At 41.7% G+C, this 23,138-nt stretch overlaps 1 protein-coding gene across 3 annotated transcripts in view; it reads left to right on the plus strand.

Moving 5' to 3' along the window:
* The window catches only part of LOC109415220 (palmitoyltransferase ZDHHC8), a 105,633-nt gene that overhangs the window by 56,297 nt on the left and 26,198 nt on the right, over positions 1-23,138 (plus strand). For 2 of the 3 annotated variants that reach the window (XM_029856026.2, XM_029856027.2), the window contains exons 4-8: positions 1,738-1,895; positions 1,978-2,153; positions 2,218-2,412; positions 9,852-10,137; positions 21,993-22,468. In XM_029856026.2, the coding sequence (XP_029711886.1) occupies positions 1,738-1,895; positions 1,978-2,153; positions 2,218-2,412; positions 9,852-10,137; positions 21,993-22,468 (1,291 nt within the window). The remainder of the gene's footprint in view (positions 1-1,737; positions 1,896-1,977; positions 2,154-2,217; positions 2,413-9,851; positions 10,138-21,992; positions 22,469-23,138) is intronic. The other variant, XM_062844233.1, reaches the window with a different exon arrangement.

Consider the following 23,138-nt stretch of genomic DNA (forward strand, 5'->3'; position numbering starts at 1 on the left):
ACTTCTGAAGAAAGCCGAGAAAAACTAAGACATTTCGGAAACATTAGTAAGAGTTATTCTAAATGGAAATATAAAGGAAGAACTCTGAAAGCCTATAAGAATATTCGAGTGAGTAGCTATGGGATCAATTCCGCAAGGAACTCCAAGATAAATTCTGGAAAATTCTTTGAAACAAATCCCAGGATGAACTTTTGTAAAAATTTCACAAAATCTCGGAAAATTTGATTAATTTTGGAAAGATATCCGGAAGAAATCTCGCAATGAACTGTGGAGGTATACTGGAAAAATCTAAGAGAGAAATTCTGACAAGTCTTCTTGCAAAGACCCCGTGAAAAACTTCTGCGAAATTCGGCGAGAAACATTGGAAAACATCTTGGGGAGGGATGGAGCAAATCCTGTAAAACCTCTGGATAGAATATTGTGACCAAAGAAGAGAAGTTAAAAAATCCATAGGGTGATTCGCCAATTATTGAACACTACCAAAATGTTGATCAGCTTCTGAAAATTTTATTTTAAATCTAATTTAAATAATTCTTACGAAATTTAAACGTGTGCGCTTAATAAAGTTACAAAATTATTAATATTTTACTTAAAAAATGATTGAAAATGTTGTACCGCTTTTGACACAACAACTGCACAATTCTTAAGATTAATTTTAAGAAATTGCTGTTATGAAATAAGCTTTTCTGGCGTTCTTGTCCGTATGCGCAGTACGCCCTACTGTGTTCGATATAACACATAAATGTAAAGAACAGTCTGGACAGGTCTGCACGACTCAAAGCGTTACCGCGTTCATTATCATGTCTGTTCTTCTTTGTGGCAATCCGATGAGCCGCTAATGATCTGCATTTTAGTTAGTGGAATGATAAGGTGGTCCATTTCCTCGAATTGATGATCGATCACTCGTTCGAACTTTTTGGAGAAGTGCCTGACGTAATTCGCTTATCGGTTCCCAAAGTGGCCAACCTCTACTGCCTTTGTCGGTCGGATCATTCGCAAATAATTGGCAAATCACTGCGCGGTCGTGGCGTGGTCGTGCCCAACGGAAAGCAACGACAAACAACGTGAACGACGACGTGCTCTGGTTTGATAAATCCGTTAATTACCTGTTGTACACAGAGAGACAGTAGGCAAAGGGAAGAGCAATTATCTTCTCATTTGCATCTCGTGTGTGCGTGTATGCAGCGGTACCGGTGCATGCGGTTTATCAAGGAACACAATCACGATTAACCTTGTCCCTCCAGTTAGGGGGCAGTGTTTCTCAAACTTTTTGCAACTTTCGGACATATCATACATATCAAGAGATTGAGGTTTTTCAAAAACTTTTCCCAGGTTTTTTTTTTCTGTTGATATATCTCATTCTTCTGTTGGACTCTACACTGGAAATTGGTTTACCTCTCTTTAACTTTGTTCTTTAAGAACTTCCACATTTATTATTTAAAAGGTATTCTTTGTCTGCCATTCCATGAACTTGTATATTTATTATGTGGCAAGCACAATGATACACAATGCTCTAGGAAAGTCGAAAAACTTTCATGATCGGAACGATATTCGAATTCTCCATCTCCGGATCGATGATCCAAGACTCCATAACTGGAGATTCGTGCCTCAGGTCCAAAGCAACTTGTAAACTACTGACTGATTGAGTTAGACCGTAAACACTATTTTACCTATGATTGATGTATCATAAACCTGTTGATTGATCTCGAATCTGTTGTTTGTTTGTTTACTTTGCAGCCCCACCTGACGAAGACCGCGAGGACGAGTTCCGGGCTCCGCTGTACAAAAATGCCGAAATCAATGGCATCACGGTGCGGATGAAATGGTGCGTGACGTGTAAGTTCTACCGGCCGCCACGGTGTTCGCACTGTTCCGTCTGCAATCATTGCATCGAGGTAAACTGCTCAACTATCTATTACAAATGCCTTAGGTGAAATTGGTGTTAATGACGAACTCCTTTCAAATTTTTCGAAACAGACATTCGATCACCACTGTCCGTGGGTGAACAACTGCATCGGCCGGCGGAACTACCGGTTCTTCTTCTTCTTCCTGATCTCGCTGTCGATCCACATGCTGAGCATCTTCTCGCTCTCGTTGATCTACGTCCTCCAGAAGGAGAAGGACAAACTGACGGAGGTTGAACCGATTGTGGCGTAAGTGTCCTTTTTGGAAGGTTTTCTCTATCTAGGAATTCATAGTTCTTTTCGTTTTTTGTAGAATGGTCCTGATGGCGATCGTCACCCTGCTGGCGATACCGATCTTCGGCCTGACCGGGTTCCACATGGTGCTGGTGTCGCGGGGGCGAACCACCAACGAGCAGGTCACCGGCAAGTTCAAGGGTGGCTACAATCCGTTTTCGCGCGGCTGTTGGAACAACTGCTGCTACACCCAGTGCGGTCCACAGTATCCGAGGTGAGTGGGTGAGGGTTGTTATTTTTATGTTTGTTTGCCTTTCTCGTTCACCTAAGTGAACTGAAAGGCTATATGTTCACTCAAAAAACGAATTTTCGATAGAAGGCTTGGAAGGTCAAAACACATACCAATCAACTCAGTTCGACGAATTGAGATGATGTCTGTGTGTATGTATGTGTGTGTGTGTATGCATGTGTGTAAAATTCAAAATGGCGGCTGTTTAAGGGAGTTTTGGGCCCCTAAAATCATGTAATATGGGTATATTTGGTATACAGAAGATGCCCGGAGTCCAAAAATGGCTTCCAAAATATCCAAGAAGGCGGCATAAAATCCAAGACGGCGGCTCAAAATTCAAGATGGCGGCTATTTATAGAGTGTTAGGCTCTAAAACCATGTAATATGGGTATAATTGGTATGAGGAAGAATTCTGGAAACCAAAAATGGCGATTCATTGGCGGTCTCAAATCCAATATGGCGCCTTCAAATTCAAGATGGTGGCTGTTTTATGGAGTTTTAGACCCTTAAATCATGCAATATGGGTATATTTTTTTATGGGGAAGATGTTCGGAGTTAAAAAATGGCGACCAGAATTTCAAAGATGGCGGTCAAAAATCCAAGATGGCAGCTTAAAATTTAAGATGGCGGCTATAGAATGAAGTTTTAGACTCTAAAACCTTGCAACATGGGTATGTTTCATATGGGGAAGAAGTGCGGAGTCTGAAAATGGCGACCAGAATATCGAAGATGGCCGCCTAAAATCCAATTAGGCGGCTTCAAAATTCAAGATGACGGCTGTTTAATGAAGTTTTAGACTCTAAAACCATGCAAAATTGGTATATCTCGAATGGGGAAGAAGTCTGGAGTCCAAAAATGGCGAACAGAATTTTCAAGATTGCGGACTTAAATCCAAAGTGGTTGCTCAAATTTTATTATAGCGACTTTTTCTTAAGAATTTGTGGCTCAATCATCAAAAGCCAGATAAACGATAAATTGTAGAATGAACCTAGGTAAAAATACACAAAAATGAAAACTAAAAAAAAAAGAAACGATATGATTTATTGTGCTGTTAAATGTTTTTTTTATAAAACGTATGAAAGTGCGATATTCATCAACATGTCACTTAAGTTTTGTTGAAATGGGTTTTCGAAGGCACGAGAAAGGCGCCATCACCGCTAGTTGGATTAATTTGGGTTTTTTATGGGAAAGTTTTTTTCTATGAACAAAGCAGATTTGACATATTAAAAAATTGGCCAATAGATGAAGAGAATTCCCAGATATATCTTAAAATGTACCTAGCTTCATTACTTAATAACAACTGCGTAAATTTGCATTAGTACCGAGCGAATTTTCGGGCGATGCTCCAGTTTCTTCAAACGTTTAAGGTTCCCAACGTTTATTCAGAGCTTAAGTTTAAGGTTCTAACAAAGCTTATTCAGAGCGAATTTCGTATGCATTTTTAAGTAATGGGCACGAAGAGAGTGTAGTTGTTGAGGCGTGGGAAAGTATGGACAAAAACGATATGCGGAGGTTTTATGCAACTGTCAATGGTGCGCGGCACAACACTGCGCCAGTGCCCGCCATGTGCAATGACCGGGAATCAAATTTACTGACAGGCAGAACAATGGTGGCAGTCAGGTGGAAAGAGCCCTTCGAGGATTTGTTGGATGGTAGCTCAGTGAAGGACCACTCAGGAATAAGATTACCATAATGGATGACGGTCAAGCAGTGGAACCAACAATGCTGGATGAGGTTAAGAAGGACCTTTAAGGAGCTGAAAAACAGCAAGGCTGCTGGGAAAGACGAGATCTCGTTCGTCTTGAGCACGGAAGCGAACAGCCATATCAATCAATCATCCAGATTATTGTAAAAATTTGGGAGGATGAAGAATTGTCTGGCAGCTGGTTGGATGGCCCCATATGCTCTATTTACAAGACAGGGCACAGACTAGAGTATGCCAATTACAGAGGGATTACCCTTTTAAATTTGGCATATCAGATACAGTCGCGTACGTGTTCAACATACGAAGATCTCTTTGTCAAATCTTCTCGCACCATCCGTCTTCATTCCGTGCCACAGATTTGTTACGTCCGAACTGCACAGGTTTGCTGCTTTCTCCGGGACTTCAATTTCATGTTCGTACAGATTTCCTCCTATATAGGCCGTCGCAATAGGTTTTCCATTGAGCTTCAACGTCGCCACCTTACTGTTTCGATACCTGCTTTCGCTAACTTCTTAACCGACATCAGATTGTCACGGAGGCTTGGTACGTACAAGACATCCTTGACGTGCAACGGGACTCCAAAGTTACTTGATCCTGCAACCAACCTGCCTGGCTTCTAGAAATTGTTCATCCTTAGCGACGTTAATGTTGTCCGTCTGGGGAGATGGTCTCAGCGATGCGAAAAACGATTTCGTGCTTACGAGATGGTCACTCGATCCAGAGTCCAACTTAAACACGATCTTCCCGACACTGTCTCGTTTCGATCCTTTCCGATCCGTCATGAATACGACTGGTCTTGAACTACTTGCCTTTTTCGTGTGTCGTTTCGCTTTCTTGCTAACTTTCTTCATATGTCCTCCTGTTCCGCAGACGTGGCACTTCCTGTTGAATCGGTTACCGTTCTTCTGGTTTTCTCCAACGAACGCCGCCGGTTTGTCCCCCACGGTGTAGCTTCGTTCATTGCGCTTGGATGCTTCACCGATCAGACGGGTTTTCATCACTTCGTAGGTAAGTTCATTCCCCGGTAGATTTCCGAGCCCCGTCACCAGTGCATCGTACGATTCCGGAAGTGTTAGCGCCAGAGACGAGCAAACATCGCTCTTTTCAAGCTTCGATCTAGCCATTCGCAACTGACGGATTAAATCTTCGAACTGCAGCAAATGCGATCCTTGAGGTGCAATCTTGCTAATCTGCTTCCTAATTAGGGTCTGCCTATCTGCTGACTTCTTCGTGAAAGTATTCTCGAGACATTTCCACATTGCCTTCGCTGTGCCTTTGTCCCGAATGCAGGCTAGGTACTCGTCCGCTACGAAGCCCGCCAATATCGCAATGACCATCCTATCCATTTCCTAGAATTTGGCCGCTTCAGCAGCTATGGCCGGTGCATCTTTCACGATAGCGTCCCATACGTTCGACAACTCCAAAATAAGTTTGGACACGGAACTGCCAAACGTCGTAGCCTCTTCCGACAAACTGTTGAATTCCGTGCACCGCAGCTTCTTTACGTTGGTCACCCAGAGGTTCCTAGACGAAAAACAAGGCGGGGTTGAACAGGAACTATAACGTTTATTAAAGAACACGTCTCAACTAATGAGTGATTCGATTAGGAATGAGAAAATTTGTGGAGTTCTAGAAGAAAAATTGTTCGCCGGGGACTCTCATAAAATTGCTGGGAGATTTCTACAATAAATCCCTTCATGAGTTCCTACTAATGTTTTTTTCCTGGAATTGATAGCATGGGCTCTTCCAGAAGCTTCTTAAGGGTTACCTCCAATGTTTTTTTTAAAGATTCTACCAGAAGTTTTTTAGAACCACCCTCCAATAAATTGATCCGAGATTTCTTAAATATTTCTTCAGGGGTTCACTCAGATATTTTTTCGGAGATTCCCCTAGGAGTTATACCAAGAGTTCCTTCTAGGATTTCTACAGAAATTTATTCTAATATTCGTCCAGGAATTCCTCCAGGAGGTCTTTCTAAAATATTTTTTTTATGATTCCTACGCTGCCGTTATACGCCCAATTGTTCCATGTTATATGAGAATCCAATATAACATGGGACAATTATGCATAGAACGGCAGTCCTGGTTTCCTCGGGGAGTTTCTTATGAGAATCCTCAAGGAATTCCTCTGGGTTCCTTCAAGGAGCTTCTTCTGAGTTTTCTCCAGGAAATCTTCATGGGATTCATCTGAGAAATTCTTCCTTCCGCAACTTTTTCCGAGATCCCCTCAGAACTCCTTCTAGAGCTCCTCTAGGAGTAACTTTGCGGATTCCTCCAGGATTTTCTTCTAAGATTACGCCAAGAGTGGCATCTGCGATCTTTCCAGAAATTTCATCCAAAGTATCTTCCGGGATTTTTTTCAAAACTTCTGTCCAGAATTTCTTCAGGACTTCCAATTCCAGACTCCTGGAAAATAATTCAAGATTTTTCCAGGAGTTTCTTCTGAGATTTGTCCAGAAATTTATTCTGGGTTTCATTCAGAACTTCTCTAGAAACGTCTACCGGTAATCCTCCAGCCACTCCTTCCGTGATTCTCCAAGGAACTTCTTCCGGGATTTCCTGCGGGAATTCTTACAGGGATTGTTCTGGAATATCTTATGAAGTTCATATCTGAATTCTCTTAGACTTTGCTCAAGGAAATGCTCACTCCCGGAGGAATCTCGGAAGGAATTTCTAGAGAAATCCAGGAAGGAATCTATGATGGAATCCCGTACATAGAAAACTCCTGGAAGAATCCTAGGTGGAAGTTCTGAAGAAATCCTAAATAAAATCCTGGAAGAATCTCTGCAGGAACTCCCTGAAATAGCCCAGAAAGAACTCCTGGAACAATCCTGAATACATTTCTGGAGTGATCACGGAAGGAATATCTGGAGGAATCCCAAGGAGAATCGCTAATCTTAGAAGCAATTCTCGTAGGGATTTCGAAACGAATTGCTGCAATATAAATGATTTTTCTTAACGAATCTCGGAAGAAATATTGGAAGAAATATTGCTGGGATGTGAAGACAGTTCTGCACGAAACCTTGAATAAAGTGCTGGAAGAACCCATCAATAATCTCCTAGGGGAACCTTAGAAGAATCTCCTGGAGGAGCCTTAGAATGAGGAATCATCGAAAGGTGGAGTTTAGAATAAATTCCTAGAGAAAACCCAGAAGGGAAAAAATTCAAAAAAAGTAGTTTTAAGAAGGCATTCCTCGACAAATCTTAGATGGAGCTCTTGGAAAAACAGAAGAAGAATCTCCTGGAGGGTCGTCCGAAGGAACGATGTTGATTTTTATTCAAATGAAACCAATAATTTAAAGATTCGATCGTGTCTAAGTGCGACAAAAAAATATAAATTCCATATCGCCTTGCTTCAGTTATTGATCGTTGATGAAGCTTCGTTGTATGGATTGGAGTTACCTTTCAACTTGCTGTCGAAATGGCAGCCACACAATAAAAAGCCTACGGTTGTCCCTTGGGTGCGTCTGTACAAAGCTACGTTCGCAATCGTCCTCCACCACTCGATGCAGAACCATCGTTACCGAGTAACATTTTAAAGATCAATTAGTCTTGAAGAGGTTTTAAGAACCGCCATAAAACCGAATACTTTTTATTTTGGTTTATGATCGTACTTAAAATCCCTTCTAGTCTATTTGACTAACAAGTGCTACTTGGGAATGTATGATCATCCACCAGTTTATCCGATGGTTTATCTTTCGCTACGCGGCACCATATATGAGACCCCAGGTAACCACTAAGCATTTGAATAAGCCGTGTATCAGCCCGTATTACGCATTTATACTGCTTGCTGCCCTACATAAGCAGTTCGAATGCATAGCTGCCTTGAGTTAGCATAAGCTGTGCTGCTCAAAAGCTTTCGGCTGTTAATTAGCATTTCAACTGCTTGAAGTGGTTTCACTTGGGAGCATACAGAATGCTTTTCAACTGCTCTTTAAATGCTAGGAGCAAAAAGGTTGGAAGATATGTTACGCATTTGGCAACACATATTGTCACTCTCTTACAGAGCCTATGCTTCTGTTTACAAATTTGTGCATCTTATTTGTTTCTTCATTTTCCCCTACTCATCCAAAAGCACCAAAGAAAACATTACTGCTGGATTGGATTGGGAACTTGTCCATCAAAAAATGACCAATTATTTATCATTTCGTCGGAAAATATGTGCCGAATAGGTGGATGCTTTGGTGGATCATAGGATTGTTTGAAAGAGGGAAGAAAGAATCATATTCCACAGATATTTAAAAGAAGGGATCGTAATGCTCTACCACAATGAAATATCTCAATGACAACAAGTTTTGGATGTTGAGTCTGAAGCTGTTATCGAACCATGCTTTATATTGGCGATTAAATCAACGCACGCCACCGGAACAGGTTTAGCATCGTGGATCAGGAGCAAAAGAATCAGAAGCAGATATGATTATTCAATCTCCGGATCGTAAGTTCAAACCTACATCACTACAAAAATCAGCAAAAAAGTACCACCTAGCACCGGCTGGAAAATGAAAGGACAATGAAGCGGGGAAGCAGGCTGAGAGAACGAGAAGCAGACGTCAATTTATTTTTGTTTTTTTTTTGCTCGACGAAGCGTTACGCTTCTTTGACATTTCGTCACGACGTTCCTGAAGGGATAGCACTAAGATAGCCCGTTATTTTGCCAAAACCTGCTGTGAGGTAGCACTATAGGCTAATTAGCATTAAACGCCTTATCGTAAAGGCCCAGCAAACACATGATCGTATATGAACTTTATTCGATCGTAGAGTTCTGCGGAGTCCAAAGTAAGCACGATTTCCTGCCACAATGCACCTCTGAATTTCTCTGCTGGTGTCGTTATCGGCGGTCACCAGTGAGCCCAAGTACACGAATTCTTCAACCGCCTCGATTTCATCACCGTCGATATAAATTCGGGGTGGCGGGCGCGGTGATTCCTCCCTGGAGCCCTTTGCCATCATGTACTTTGTCTTCGACACATTAATGACTAATCCGATTCGCCTGGATTCACTCTTTAGTCGGATGTACGTTTCCGCCATCGTCTCAAATTTACGAGCAATAATATCAATATCATCAGCGAAACCAAGCAGCTGAACGGACTTCGTGAAAATCGTACCACTCGTGTTAATCCCCGCTCTCCTTATTACACCTTCTAACGCAATGTTGAACAGCAAGCACGAAAGACCATCACCTTGCCGTAACCCTCTGCGAGATTCGAAGGGACTCGAGAGTGTCCCTGATACTCGAACTACGCACATCATCCGATCCATCGTCGCCTTGATCAATCGTATCAGTTTATCCGGGAATCCGTATTCGTGCATAATTATAATCTGCCATAGCTGTTCTCGATCGATTGTATCATACGCCGATTTGAAATCGATGAATATGTGATGTGTGGGCACGTTGTATTCGCGGCATTTCTGCAACACCTGGCGGATGGCGAACATCTGATCCGTTGTAGCGCGTTCACCCATGAATCCAGAACATATGAATATACTTGAGTTGTATATGTGAAGAGGAGGGAGAAAGTACATAGAAAGATACAAAGTAGAAAGAAAGGGACGGGCCAGGGTTTGAACCCAGGACTTTCCGCATACGAATCAGAAGCGGTAGCCACTAGACCACCAAGCCCGTCACTCCAAAGTTTTGATCTTTCGATTCCAGAAAAAAAAAACAATAATAAAAAGCATTTAACTAACCCTTTCTGTTCATTCTTGTCGCCCTTTCGCAGCTTACTGAAACCGCAAAAGTACGTCGCCCGGCGATCGAACAAGGAAAACCAATCGATCAGCACGATCACGAACGATGGCGGCCCGGGAGGTGGTGGTGGCGGTGCTGGAGGCGGAAACTCCAGCCGCCATCTGAACTCCCAGCAGCAGGCCCTGAATGCGGCCGGAGCCGGTGGTGCCGGTGGCCAGGGCATCTACGATAACAGTCGCCACACGCAGGTAAAAACCTATATGGACCATGGCAATGGTCACGGTATTCGTACGGTCGGATCCAGCCACTACAGTAAGGTGCGTAGTATTTGTTATCTATTTAGCTGTGCTAGTCGCTTCTTTTGAAGTTTGTTTATTTTTCATTTTTGTTTTTTATTATCGTTTTTCATTATATTACTCCCTGGTTTTATTTTGTTTCTTTACAAAAGAACGAACACCGTTCGTTTTCCTTTATTGTGTATTTATTTGGTTTATTTTTCTTTTTCCTTTTCGGTTCTTGTAGTTGACAGAGCGATCCATAGTGTAAATCTCAAAACTAAGCAAACAAAATCAAACAAAGTTGTACAGAAACAAATTCCCCGTAACCCGCACACAAACACAAGCAAAAGCTGCATTCTCTTAGTGCACGTTTGTCCGAACAAAACGCTCTGTGCAAGCAATTTACGCGTGCTTCCCCTTCTACTGAATCTCCTATCGAACCAACCCCTCCTTACGAACGAACCCTACAGAGAGACGTGCGCCCATCAGGGGAAGCAGAGAGCAGAAGCTGCATCACACGAACACTTCCCCAAAAACTTAAACAATATCCCCGCCAACGCTAACTCTCACTCACAAACACAAATCCACTTCCAAGCTACGAAGTATGTACAAACAAACGCGAGAGCAAGAACGCGCGAATGGCGAGAGAAAGAGTAAGCGAGAGTTATTCGCGGAGAGAGAAACGAAAGCGATCAAGTGCCAGTGACTGATAAAATAGTTTGATATTTTCCAACACTGTTTTGTTTTGCAAGCGTACATTATCTCAGTTTTAGTCAAAAATCTCAGTTTTATTACGAACGATTTAAGAATAGTAACAGTGCTTTAACAATTTTAAGTTCAATAATTTCGTCCTCTGTACTGATTTATGTTTTAAAACAAAACTAGTTTTCTTGTAGACCACCGTAAGACACGATATGTTTTGCTGGAAAATAAACTGAAACTTTTATAAATTACCAAATTTTGTTTTGTTATTTTTCGTTCCTTTTCTATTTCATGATAGCCATAAGCCATTTTTTTCAATTCTTCTCGGTGTATCTTCTTATTCTCTGTTTTCTCTGTGGTCGTCATCGTCGTTCAAAGATTCGTCAAATTTAACCGTTTCAAAATATACTATATTTACTAACCTAAACCATCACTCGTAAATGCACTTACTAGACAAACAACTTCGACAAGTTATACGAAATGATAACAAAGTTCTTTCTCACGCGTGCGCACCAAGCTCTATAATCACAAATCGCTTCTGTTCGTTAACAAAATACCTTCCACGTATTTTTTTGTTCATTTACTTCACTCTTTTGCAGCTTCACAACTAATACTAGAATAAACACATTTCATTGATTTGATTTTTTTTTCTCACTGCCATCAACACTCACACCAAATATAATCCTCACACACGATCGGAACCAATCATCACGAACACCACCATACCGCACTACCGTATTGTTTTTGTGTTTATTCTTCTCCGTCTCTATGTAAACATAACATTATCTTATATCTTCTTGTTCGAGAAATATTTCACCAATTCGTTATTCTACTGCGCTGTTTCGGAAATGTCTTGTAGATCTCATACTCTCTCAAATCATTCCTGAACTCTAAAAACACGTTTCTCGAGAAAGAGGTAACATTTTACAAACTGTACTAACCAGTCATATTGGAATATAGTTTTAACAGACGTTTTTAGTTATGTTTGACGCTGAATTGTAAACCGAATGTTATACATACTGGCAATCGTCATGAACTGCTTGTTCGCTGTTGAATCGATTTGGTTTCCTGGGTGCTTTTGGGCTTTGTTTTTCTTTTGTTTTCTTTTTGTCAATTGTGGCTGTACGTTTTGAAGAATCGTTTGTGTGGCGTCTAAAGAGAGTGAAAGCATGCTCTGTGTTATTCAGAGGACATAAACGGTAATTTATGGACAGTTTTGGGGATTGAGTGCTTTGAAAAACTAGTATCTGCAGTATCGGGTAGAATCCAACACACAAAAGTTAAAACTTACGTAATGAAGTATCATTATTTTTCGAAATTCCCCTAGAATTGAAATCTTTTTAAGGGTATCTCGTATAATTCCTTCTGTATTTCATTTCCAAACATCTCATAGGATTTCTCTCAAAATTTCTTCCCGATTTCTATATCGGCTCATCCAGGGATTTTATCAGGACTTCCTTCCGAGATTTCTCTAGACTAAAATTCTTTCCGTATTTCTTTGAAAGCCCAAAGGGCCAGGACACGAAGTTGTACCTGTGTTCCATCCATAGAAGATGAGGGCCAAGGAGTGACATTAACATTCTTAGCAACGTCACTCCCACCGATTTGCTTTTTTTTATAAAATTGAGTGGTTGGTACGAGATGTCTGCATTCCACCATTGTTTTGTAGAAACAACAACGCTGCACAGTAGGCTTGACCGCTTTAATGCTTGTAATGCATCTTCGATGTACTGGAAGCATTGAAAATGACAAGAAAAAATGATAGAAATGGTCGATTCTTTCAATAAGTGGCTGTGTATATGTAGACTAGACTACACTACACTAGAATTACACCCGCAGTTCCTGCTCAAATTTCCCTATAAACTCTTTCCGGGTTTTCCCGTAAAGGTTCCGTGGGATTTCTTCCAAAGATTTCTCCTCGATTTCTCCCGTGATGCCTCTTGAGATTTTCCCAGTAGTTCCTCATATCAGTAGCAGTTTCCCAGTATTTCTTGCAGAATTTTTATTTTCGGAGTTTCTCTCGAGATTTCTGTAGGAGCCGCCCTCCGGGAGTTTCGTGCAATATTTTTCCTAGAGATTTTTATAGGTGCTCATACAAATACTTCTTATTGAAAACATCCAGGATTTCTTCACGACCAAGATCAATTTTGTTGTTTAGTCAGGTGTTTCTTCCGACATTTATCCAAGCGAGAGTCCTTTCTGGATTTTTTTTCCAAAAATTTTCTCGGGATCGCTCCCGGAATTCCTCCTGAAATGTCTCTCGAAGCTCTTTTCGGAGTTTCTCTTAGAGGTTACCCGTGATTCACTCCAGAAATTTCCCCTGGAGTTCCCCTTGAGATTTTTGCAAAAGTTCCTCCCAAGGTTTCTGTAGGAGCTTCTTCCGATGTTTCTTCGATGTACCTTTGAATATTTCTGCATGAGCTCTCCCTAAGAATCCTCTGGGATTTTTTTGCAAGACTTTTCCTATTCCCTTTTTTTCATGGGGCTACTGCCGGGATTTTACGAGCGTTTGTTCCTGGGAATTTTCAGCAGATTTTTTCGGAGTTGTTCCAGTAATTATTCCAGGGGTTCACTCAGGATTTCTAAGAAATTTCTTACTGGATTTGTTCAGAAGTTCCTCTTGATTGTTTTAGATCTTTGAAAGTTATCTCAGTGAGTTTTTTCCCAGAGTTCCTGGGATATCTGTAGAAGTTACTCTTTTGCTCTCTCCGGTAGCCCCTCGCAAATTTTCGCCCGGCGTTTTTTTCCTGGAGATTTTTTTCTGGTTTTATTCACAAGAGTTTTTCTTGGTGATTTGCCAGCAGATTCTCCCGGGAGTTGCTCCAACGTGTCCTCGAGGAAATTTTTCCAGAGTTTCTTTTGGAATTTCTCCAGGATTTCATTTTCGATTTTTTTAAATCTTCCCTAAAGGATTTCCAGGGTTTCTCTGGGAGATTCATCCGAGATTTCTTGTGAAAAATCTTTGGGAATTTCTCTTTGAAGTTCTTCCAGGGTTCCTACTGGTATATCTGTAGAAGTCCCTTCTTAAGCTCTCTCCAATAATGCCTTCAGTGCTCCTTTTCTGGTGATGTTTTCCAAGATTTTCATTCAGAGGTTCTATCGGGATTTTTAGAAAAGTTTCTCTTGAAAACTTTCCAGCACATTGTCCCGGAGCTGATCCAAAATGTCCGTGAGGAATTTCTCTCAGGATTTTTATTACTTTCGGGATATCTCGACGACTTCCTTTCGGATTTTTTAGATATTTTCTAAAGGCTTTTCAAATTTTCTCCCGAAACTTCATTAGGGATTCCTTGCAAATATTCTTTCGGGACTTCTCATTGAAGTTTTCCAGAGTTCTGTGGAAGCTTCCTCTGGGCTCGCCAATAGTTCCTCGCAAGGTTTAGTCCAGCATCCCTTTCATGGCTATATTTCCCTGGCTTTTCTTTCAGAATTTCTCCCGAGAATTTTACAAGAGTTCCTCTTAGGAATTTCCCAGTAGATTCTCCCGGAGTTGCTGCAATATGTCCCCGAGTAATTTTTCCCAGGTGTTCACTAAAGATTTCACCCAGAGTTTCTTCGATATTTTCCAGAAGTTCTTTTCGGAGTTTTTTAGATCTTCTCCAAGTTCTGTAGAAGTTCCTACTGGGCTCTCCAATAGTTCCTCGCAAGAGGCTTTCTTTTGTGTCTATATTTCTCTGTCTTGGCTTTTCTCTTAGAATTTCTCTATGGTTTTTACAAGAGTTCCTTTCGGACATTTTCCAGTAGATTATGCTGGAGTTGATCCAATTCTCCCCGAAGAATTTCTCCCAGGTGTTCTCTTAGGGAGTTTCTTTCGGATTTTTTTTAGATCTTCTCCAAAGATTTTCAAGATTTTCTCACGGAGCTTCATCCGGGATTTCTTGCGAAGATTTTAGAGTTCCTGCTAAGATATCAGTAGAAGTTGCTTCTGGGCTCTCTTCAATAGTTTTTTGCAAAATTTCTCCTGGCGTTCCATTTCTGGCGATGTTTTCCTGGCATCTCTTTCATAATTTCTCACGGGATTTTTACAAGAGTTTCTCTTAGAAATTCCGGAGTTGCTCCAATATGTCCCCCAGAAATTTCTCCCAGATTTTCTTTTGGGATTGCTCCAGGATTTCCTTTGGATTTGCCTAGATCTTTCCCAAAAAATTTTCAGAATTTGAATCCCGGAAATTCATCCAGGATTTCTTGTGAAGATTCTTTTGGCATTTCTCATTGAAGTTCTACTAAATTTCCTATTGAAATATCTGTAGAAGATCCGTCTGAGCTCTCTCCAATAATTCCTCCAGCGCTCTTTAGCTGGCGATGTTTTCGTGTATTTTCTTTCAGAGTTTCAGAGCTTCAATATGTCTTGAGGAATTTCTCCCAGATGTTCTCCCAGGATTTCTCCCAGAGTTATTTTAAGATTCTCCTGGAGTTCTTTTTGGAATTTTTTAGATCTGTTTTAGATCTTCTCCAGACATTCTTCCAGAGCTTCACCAGGAATTTCTTGTAGATTCTGTCACGATAATTCCTCATTGAAGTTCTTCCAGAGTTCTTACTGGGATATCTGTAGAAATTTCTTCTGGACTGTCCCTAATAGTTCCTCGCAAGATTTCGCTCGGCGCTCCTTTCCTGGCGTTGTTTTTCTGGGTTCTCTTTTAGAGTTTCTCCCGGATTTCTTACAAAAGAGACTTTTCCAGGGGATTATTGTCCAGTAGATTAACCTGGAGTTGCTTCATTATTTCATCGTGGAATTTCTCCTCAGGATTGCTCCAAGATCTTGTACCGACTTTTTCGAACCCTCTAAGCAAAATACCCTCTTCGAATGAGTGTAATCAGTTTCGTACCTTTTAATTCCGCCCTAGTTAGGGCGAAATTAAAAGGTACGAAACTGATTACACTCATTCGAATTGCTTCAAGAGTTTCTCTCGGGATTTTTTCTAGCAGTTCTTTTCGGAATATTTTAGATCTTCTCTAAAGGTTTCCCAGGGTTTCTCTCGAAGTTTCATTCGGGATTACTTGCGAAAATCCTTCCGGGATTTCTTATTAAAGTTTTCCCAGGATTCCTCCCAGAGTAAATAACGGGATATCTCTAGAAGTTTCTTCTTCTGGGCTCTCTCCAATAGTTCCCTTTATGATTTTTAAGGTTTTTTCCTGGAATTGCTCTCGGGATATATTCATGGATTATTTCCGGAATTTTTTGTTTGGAAGATTGGATTCCACTTGAGCTATGCTGAAACCTAGGTAAAATGCTACGATAAATCCTAGCAGAAGTCCTGGAAGAACTCCGGAATATATCCCGAAGGTGCTTTTAGAGAAATCTCAGAAGAAATTCCTGGCAAAATCCCTAGTGAAACTCTCGAAGGAATCCCGGGAAATCAACTGAGAGAAATGAATCGCAGGAGAAGCTCCTGAAAAACCTCTGGAGAGGAAACCTCAAGAAGAATACTAAAAGAGTACTCTGGAAAGCAATCCTGTTTAAAGTTTCTAGTGAAATCCTGGAAGAAACAACAAGGAAACCAATTGCGAGAAATATCTGAATGATAGAATGTAGAATTGCCGAGAAGAAATCCAAGAAATATCGCGAGAGGAACTTCGAATGATAATTGATATCCCAATGTCTTTAGATATTTTGTCCAGGACGCAGTGTTGCTCTCTGTCACTTTCAATGGTAGGCGAACTGCCGATTTTGATAGGCTGACTGCGATCCAAGTCAGCGTGTGCTCTGTTGAGTCACTGTCACTTTCCTTTTTCCATTCCAACTGGACTGATTGCGATGGTGGGTAGATATCATTGATTTTCGGGTAGATATCACTGACATTTTCGAGTTCTCTTCATCGATCCTCTCTTTGTGTTATCACAGAATGTGTATTGAGTTTACCAAAGATTTTTTGGTTGAAATGCGAAGATGACTACATGTTGCTATAGAAACAAAAAGAATAATGATTTTGTTTGTTTTGATCAAGTTATTAGCGAAAGAGAGAGTCGACGAAGAGAAATCGATCAAATCAGTTAGGCCCTTATGAAAAATCATTGTCGAGTTCATCTTTAAAATTCGTTTAAAAATCAAAATAACAAGTTTTGCATATTAGTCATTAAAAATTTTGAGTTTTGCCTGAAATCGCTAAAATATCAGTTCAGTTGCTATGATAGTGCTCTGAAGTGCGGGTCAATATCAAGTCGTTGCCGATCACTTTCGTTTTGATTTTGATCGGCCTACAGTGATAGTGACGGTGGTGCAAAATCAGTAGTCTACTGACATGACTGATATTTCGCAGCTCTGCCAAGATGCCCCCGAAGTTTCTTTCGTAACTCTTTCAGAGATCTTGAGGAACTCCTCAAGAAAGTTTTCTTGAATTTATTTCCGATATTGCTTCCTCAAAATATTCGGGTTTTCTACCCGACCATAATTCGATTTGCATCAAGTTTTCAGTCAGAAATGACCTTGTGGGTATTTTCGACGGACAGAGGAGGCTTTTACGGTCATATCAACAACATCATTATGTGTAACACCCGCTGAATCTGTTTCATTTTAGCTCAAATTCAAACTAATGTCCTCTAGGGGTCCACAATTCGACCGTTACCATATTCATAACGGGATTCAATTTGAGGAATACTGAGAGGAACTACTGCAGGAAACAAAGCGAAAATTTCAAAACATTTACTGGAGATATCTAGTGGGGAGCTCCTGGAGGAATCTCAGAAGGAATTCTTGGTAAAATCTCTAGTGGAACTCTGGAAGAAATTCCGGGAAATCCACTAAGAGACATCTTGAGAGGAGCTCCTGAAGAAATCACTGGAGGAATTCCGCTAGAAACCCCGGGAGAAGTACTCTGGGTAACAATCTGTCGAAAACTCGAAGAGAAATTTCAAGAACACTCTCGAAGAAATTCGTGGATGATCCATTGGAGAATTTCTGGCAGGAAATCCTAGAAATGTCCCGGGAGGAGCATCGATTGTAATTTAGATTTCTATGAGGATTTTTCCAGCAATCCTTATGTATCTTTCAGTGATTTTAAAAGGTACACATCCAGAAAGCTTTCTTAAATTTCTATCCGGTATGCCTTCCTTAAAATAACCGGGATTGCTTCCTGACCAAGATTCATTTTGCGGTTACGCCAGGGCTTTTTTTCTCGACATTTCTGTAGGCGAGAGTTCGGATTTTTTTCAAAAAAAATCTCGCAATAGCTCCATGAGTTGCTCTTGAAATTTCCTTCGAAGCTCTTCTAGGCTTTTTCAGAGGTTTCCCTGGGATTTCTTCCAGATGTTTTCCGGGATTTATTCCAGAGTTACTGAGATTGCTCTAGGGCTACTCTCGGGGTAATTCGCATATTTTTCCAAAGTTCCTCGATGTTTTCACAGGAGTTCCTCCCGAGGTGTTTCCAGCAGTTCCCCAAAGTATCTTCCAAGAATTTCTTACATGATTTTTCTTGGATGTTTCCCAGAGTTTCTCTCGGGGTTTTTGCAAGAGTTTGTTACGAGATTGGTTTTAAGATCTTCTCCAAGGGTTTTTACAAGTGTTCCTCAGGAGGTATCATCCGGGATTTCTTGCGGAGATCCACCCGGTATTTCTCATTGAAGTTTTCCCAGGAGGATGTCTTCCAGATTTGCTACCAGGACATCTCTAGAAGTTCCTTCTGGGTTCTCTCCAATAACTCATCGTGAAAAGGTACTCCTCTCGTGACTTTCCTGCAGTTTCTTCCGGAATCTTTTCTGGTATTTTTCCGGAACTCTACGAAGAGAGGAATTACCGTAGAAAACCTGGCAGAAGTTGGAATTTGTGGCAATAGGAAACTCTGGAAGAAATCTCGGGAGGAACCTACGGAAAGAAATCACAAGAGAAGCTCCAGAAGAAACCTCTGGAGGAGCTCCGTTTGAAAACTCGAGAAAAGTACTCTAGGAAGCAATCCTTTTAAAAACTCGAAGAGAAATTCTGAAAGAAACTACTCACTTGAAAATTCTCTGGGAGAATTTGGAAGATCCATTGGAGAATTTCTGTGAGGAAACCTTAGAAATATCAGGGAGGAACTTCGTTGCAAATTCTGATTTCTATTGGGGTTTTTAAAGTAACGCCTCCAAAAAGTTTTCTTGAATTTCTTTCCAGTAGTCAGTATTCCTCCTTGAACATATCCGGGATTACTTTTTTTTATGGAATGAGAAAATCTGCAACAGATACCCAAGAGGTGGTTCCTCGGGTGATGTGGGGATCGACCCACTAAAAACTCATTCTCTGTCTTCCTTACCTTCGCGGTACGCCCGTTAGGGATGACTTCGAGAAGGGGGGGGGGGACCGTACATGAGTACACTCTAATAGTAGGCGTTCCACCAGCTACCGCCTTAAGTTGTTCACTCTCTCCCCTGGAGGCTCGCGTCCTGGCTAGTACTTAGACTACCTATTGAACTCAAGCTCCTGGATGGGAAAGGGGGCCAACTCAACAAGCTGTTGTTCGGCTCGCCATTTACTCTGTAGTTCAAGTACGACTCGAGAAACCGTGGAAGTAACGGAGTCCCACTTGTCCGCCCCCATACACATCCTTTCAACAATGTTGTCAGGCGTGATATCTCTACCGCCTACCTTCTGCATACTCGACCTTTGCTTAAAAAAAGTAACGCCTCCAAAAAGTTTTCTTGAATTTCTTTCCAGTAGTCAGTATTCCTTCTTGAACATATCCGGGATTCCTTTTTTTTATAGAATGAGAAAATCCGGGATTCCTTGTCCACCAAGATTTGTTTTGGGCTTTCGTCAGGGTTTCCCAAATTTCTGCAGGCGAGATTTTTTTCTGGATTTCTTAAAAAAAATCTCGGAATAGATCCATGAGTTACTCCGGAAATTGATTTCGAACGTCTTCTCCATTCCATAGTACGTCCAGAGATTGCTCTAAGGCTTCTCTCGATATTTCTTCTGGAGCTTTTCGATGTTTTTATATGAGATCCTACCGGGACTTTCCAGCAATCCCCCTGGGGTTGATCCGAGAATTTCTTGATTTTTCTTAAAAGTTTTCCAGTGTTTCTCCCGGGATTTCTAGTAGAGAATTTCTCTCAGGGGTCTTTTCCCAGAGTTTCTCTCGCAATTTCTTCAGGAGTTCTTTCGAGATTTTTTGGATCTACTCCAAACGTTTTCCCAATCTTTCTCCCAGATTTTCATCTGATCTCTTCCGGTATTTCCCATTGAAGTTATCCCAGGATTTCTCTCAGAGTTCCTAACTCCAATAGTTGAACTCTCCAATAGTTCATGGCGAAAAGGAACTGCTTTTTCCTGGGCTCTCTTTTGGAACATCTTCTGGGTTTATTTCCGAAATTCCTTGTGATGGGGAAAGGTTTACGATAGAAAACCTGGCAGAAGTTTTGAAACATCTCCATGAGATATCCTGAGAGCAGTTCTTGGGGGAATCACAGAAGGAACTCCTTACTAATTCCTCAGTTGAACACGGCTAGAAATCCACTTAGAATCATCCCGAATAGAAACTCCGCTAGACATCCCGGGACCAAATATTGGAGCAATCCCTGTATGTAGACGATTTGGAAGCTATCCTGGTAAAAACTGGAAGAGAAATCTTGGGAGAAACTGCAATGGAATATCTCTAGGAGAAATTCCAGGATGATCTATTCGAGAAATTCGATGAAAAAATCCTAGACATGCTCGATGGGACTCTAGAATCCGATTGAAATTGCGAAAGGAACATTGAAAGTATTTTTGAAAAACCTCTAAGATAAATTTTTGAAGGTACTCCGGACGAAATCCCGCGAAGAACTGTGCAAACAGTTGCGATAAAGATGTTCCATGAATTCTGCCAGATTTTCCTCATGTAGTGTCGAAAATTTTCATGTATTTCCCCAAATGTTGTTGAAAGGATGTCTTCATGTGTTCCAACATGATTTTTAAAGTTATTTGGTCAGAAATTCTTCAACCATTGGATTTTAGGATTTATATTTTTTTTTTATCAATCACCAAAACTGTCCATGAATCTGCTCAAAGCACGTAAACATAATCTCCCCAAAGCTCCTGAAGGATACCGCTGTGTTTGATGATCCCAAATAATCCATTGTTTTGCTTTTTGGTTCGAGTTGAATCTTCCGTCCATCGCTTCCCAAGAGCGGAAAGTTGTATTAGACCCTGACTCTTATATGTTAGAACAAAAAAAAAAACACTCTAGAAACATCAAAGGTAAGTTTACTTCGCTTGCAAGAGAACGTGATTAGGCTTCCCAGCTCTTCCTATTGTGGATAGATTTGCCACCTTCCAGCTTTAGCTCGTACCTGCTTCCTATCGTCCTCAGTAACCATTAGCACTGTATTTCGCCTTTCTGTGCTTATAGGGCTGTTATTCGTCCATTGTAGAGCATGTCAGCTCGACTATAGCACTATAAGGCGAACAATAGTGCCACTTGGGATCCTGTGTCCCCACCAAACCCGCATCCATCCAGCGTCGTTAACCCGCAGCATTCCACATCCCAACAGCCCATCAAGACCATTATCCTGGAAGAATCCCGACCGCTGTCCGCGAGTTCGTCCTATTCCACGCTTTCCACCGGCAACAGCTTCGACAGCTTGGATCTGGCCATTTACAATGGGGCGGCCCAGTTGGGGGCGCTCCACCGGATAACCCGACCGAGTCAGCACCATCTGCGGGTGCAACTGCTGACCGGGTCCAGTTCGGCGGCCAGTTATAACCACCGACGACCGGGACGACACGGGGACGATGATGACGAGGACAACTCCGATGATAGCTTTTTCGCGTATACCATGAAGAAAGAATTGGTTGTTCCGCTGGCCAATCCAAGAGCTTGAGCTTGTGCTTTGTTTAGAATCAAGCCCATTTTGTACATATATGTATGTGAGTGTGTGTGGTGTGTGTAAGCGTGTGTACATATAGCATTGCTTGGAGTGACGTTGATTATTACTCGTTTTTGTTAAGTGATTTGTATTGTTATGTATACAATTAAGAAGTTGTAAGAAAAATTACAAAGCAATCCGCAAATACCCAATACGATCTAACATGACTGAAATTACTGGAAACGATGTAAATTCATAGATGATGTTACCAAACTTTCTTAAGTACACCATTCTGCTAACTAAAGCATTCCACTTAAAAAACTACTAAGATCTAGTATTTCATTCTACTCCGGACTGTCTCGGGTATTTGCGGCTTAAACAGAAAGGAAGCTCTGGTCCATCACAAATGGCTTTTAATCCTCTTTCTAAATCATCCACAGCTTTCGCCGGGACGGGAATGTTCCGACATCGACATGGAACCGCAGGCATCGCAGAGTCGGGATTGCGAACCGACTCCTCCGTTGCAGCGGCATGGTTCCAAGAGCAACTTCTTTCTACCACCAATTGATGGTAACGGAGGCCTGAACCTGAACGGAGGCCCTGGCCAAATGGTCCAGGGCGGAAACGGCGGTGGCGATTCACCGCGGCACATACGAATGTACCACCCACGGCACAGTCCCCATCCTCGCCAGCGGGGTCTAGATCCGTCACGGAGTTTCACTCCGGAAGGTCTTTCGCCGGATCAACCGCCACCGCTGATCACAATCCAGCAACAGCAGCAGCAACTGCAACAACAACAGCAACAGCAAAACCAGCAAGGCATTCCGCGGGGAGCCTCGGCGACACCCACGATGCAGCAAAGAATCAAGGCACTCGGCGTAGCGACACCGCTGGCAATGTCTAGTCCCGTGAGAAGGTGAGTGTCTAACTACGTACATTTTCAAGCATTTTTACTTTCATAAAGGTTCATTTTCGAGACCGCCAACATAGCTTCATTCACGTTGATTTGACTTGATCTTGAAGTTTTCTACTAACAATCCATATTACCAATAACCTCTTTTGTTGCTTACTTTTTCTCAATTTGAACATTGTTACAACACTCGATAACCAACTCGCGCGCAACACGCCTCCGCTCGTGACACATCCACATTTTTGTTCAAAATTTGGCAACGCCGAACGCAGGTGGACCTAAGGCAACCACCATCAACCAAATCGCCAAACAGCAATTTGCATCCGTACCTGGCACATTGCGGCACCCTTCGTGACCATCGAACTCCCCAGTAACCCACCCCACTCAAATAAGACATAGAAATATTAATCGCGCGCACATCCGCACATAAAAACACCCATACGAATGCGTTCAACAGCAACAGACCGAACACGTCGTGTGTCTTCCTGACGAATGTTCCGAGCACGTCACGGGTAGACATCATAGAGGATATTATCGGCGATCAAGGATCAGCGAGTTTTTGTTCAGCTTAACTGTAGACTGATTTCGACAGCATCGCCATCGATAAACTTCCGCCTCGCAGCAGCTATTCAACTACCACAACCCTCCAACAACATCTTCCGGAAAATCGCGAAAG

Source organism: Aedes albopictus, chromosome 1 (assembly GCF_035046485.1).
Source record: "Aedes albopictus strain Foshan chromosome 1, AalbF5, whole genome shotgun sequence".
NCBI classification, from domain to species: Eukaryota; Metazoa; Arthropoda; class Insecta; order Diptera; family Culicidae; genus Aedes; species Aedes albopictus.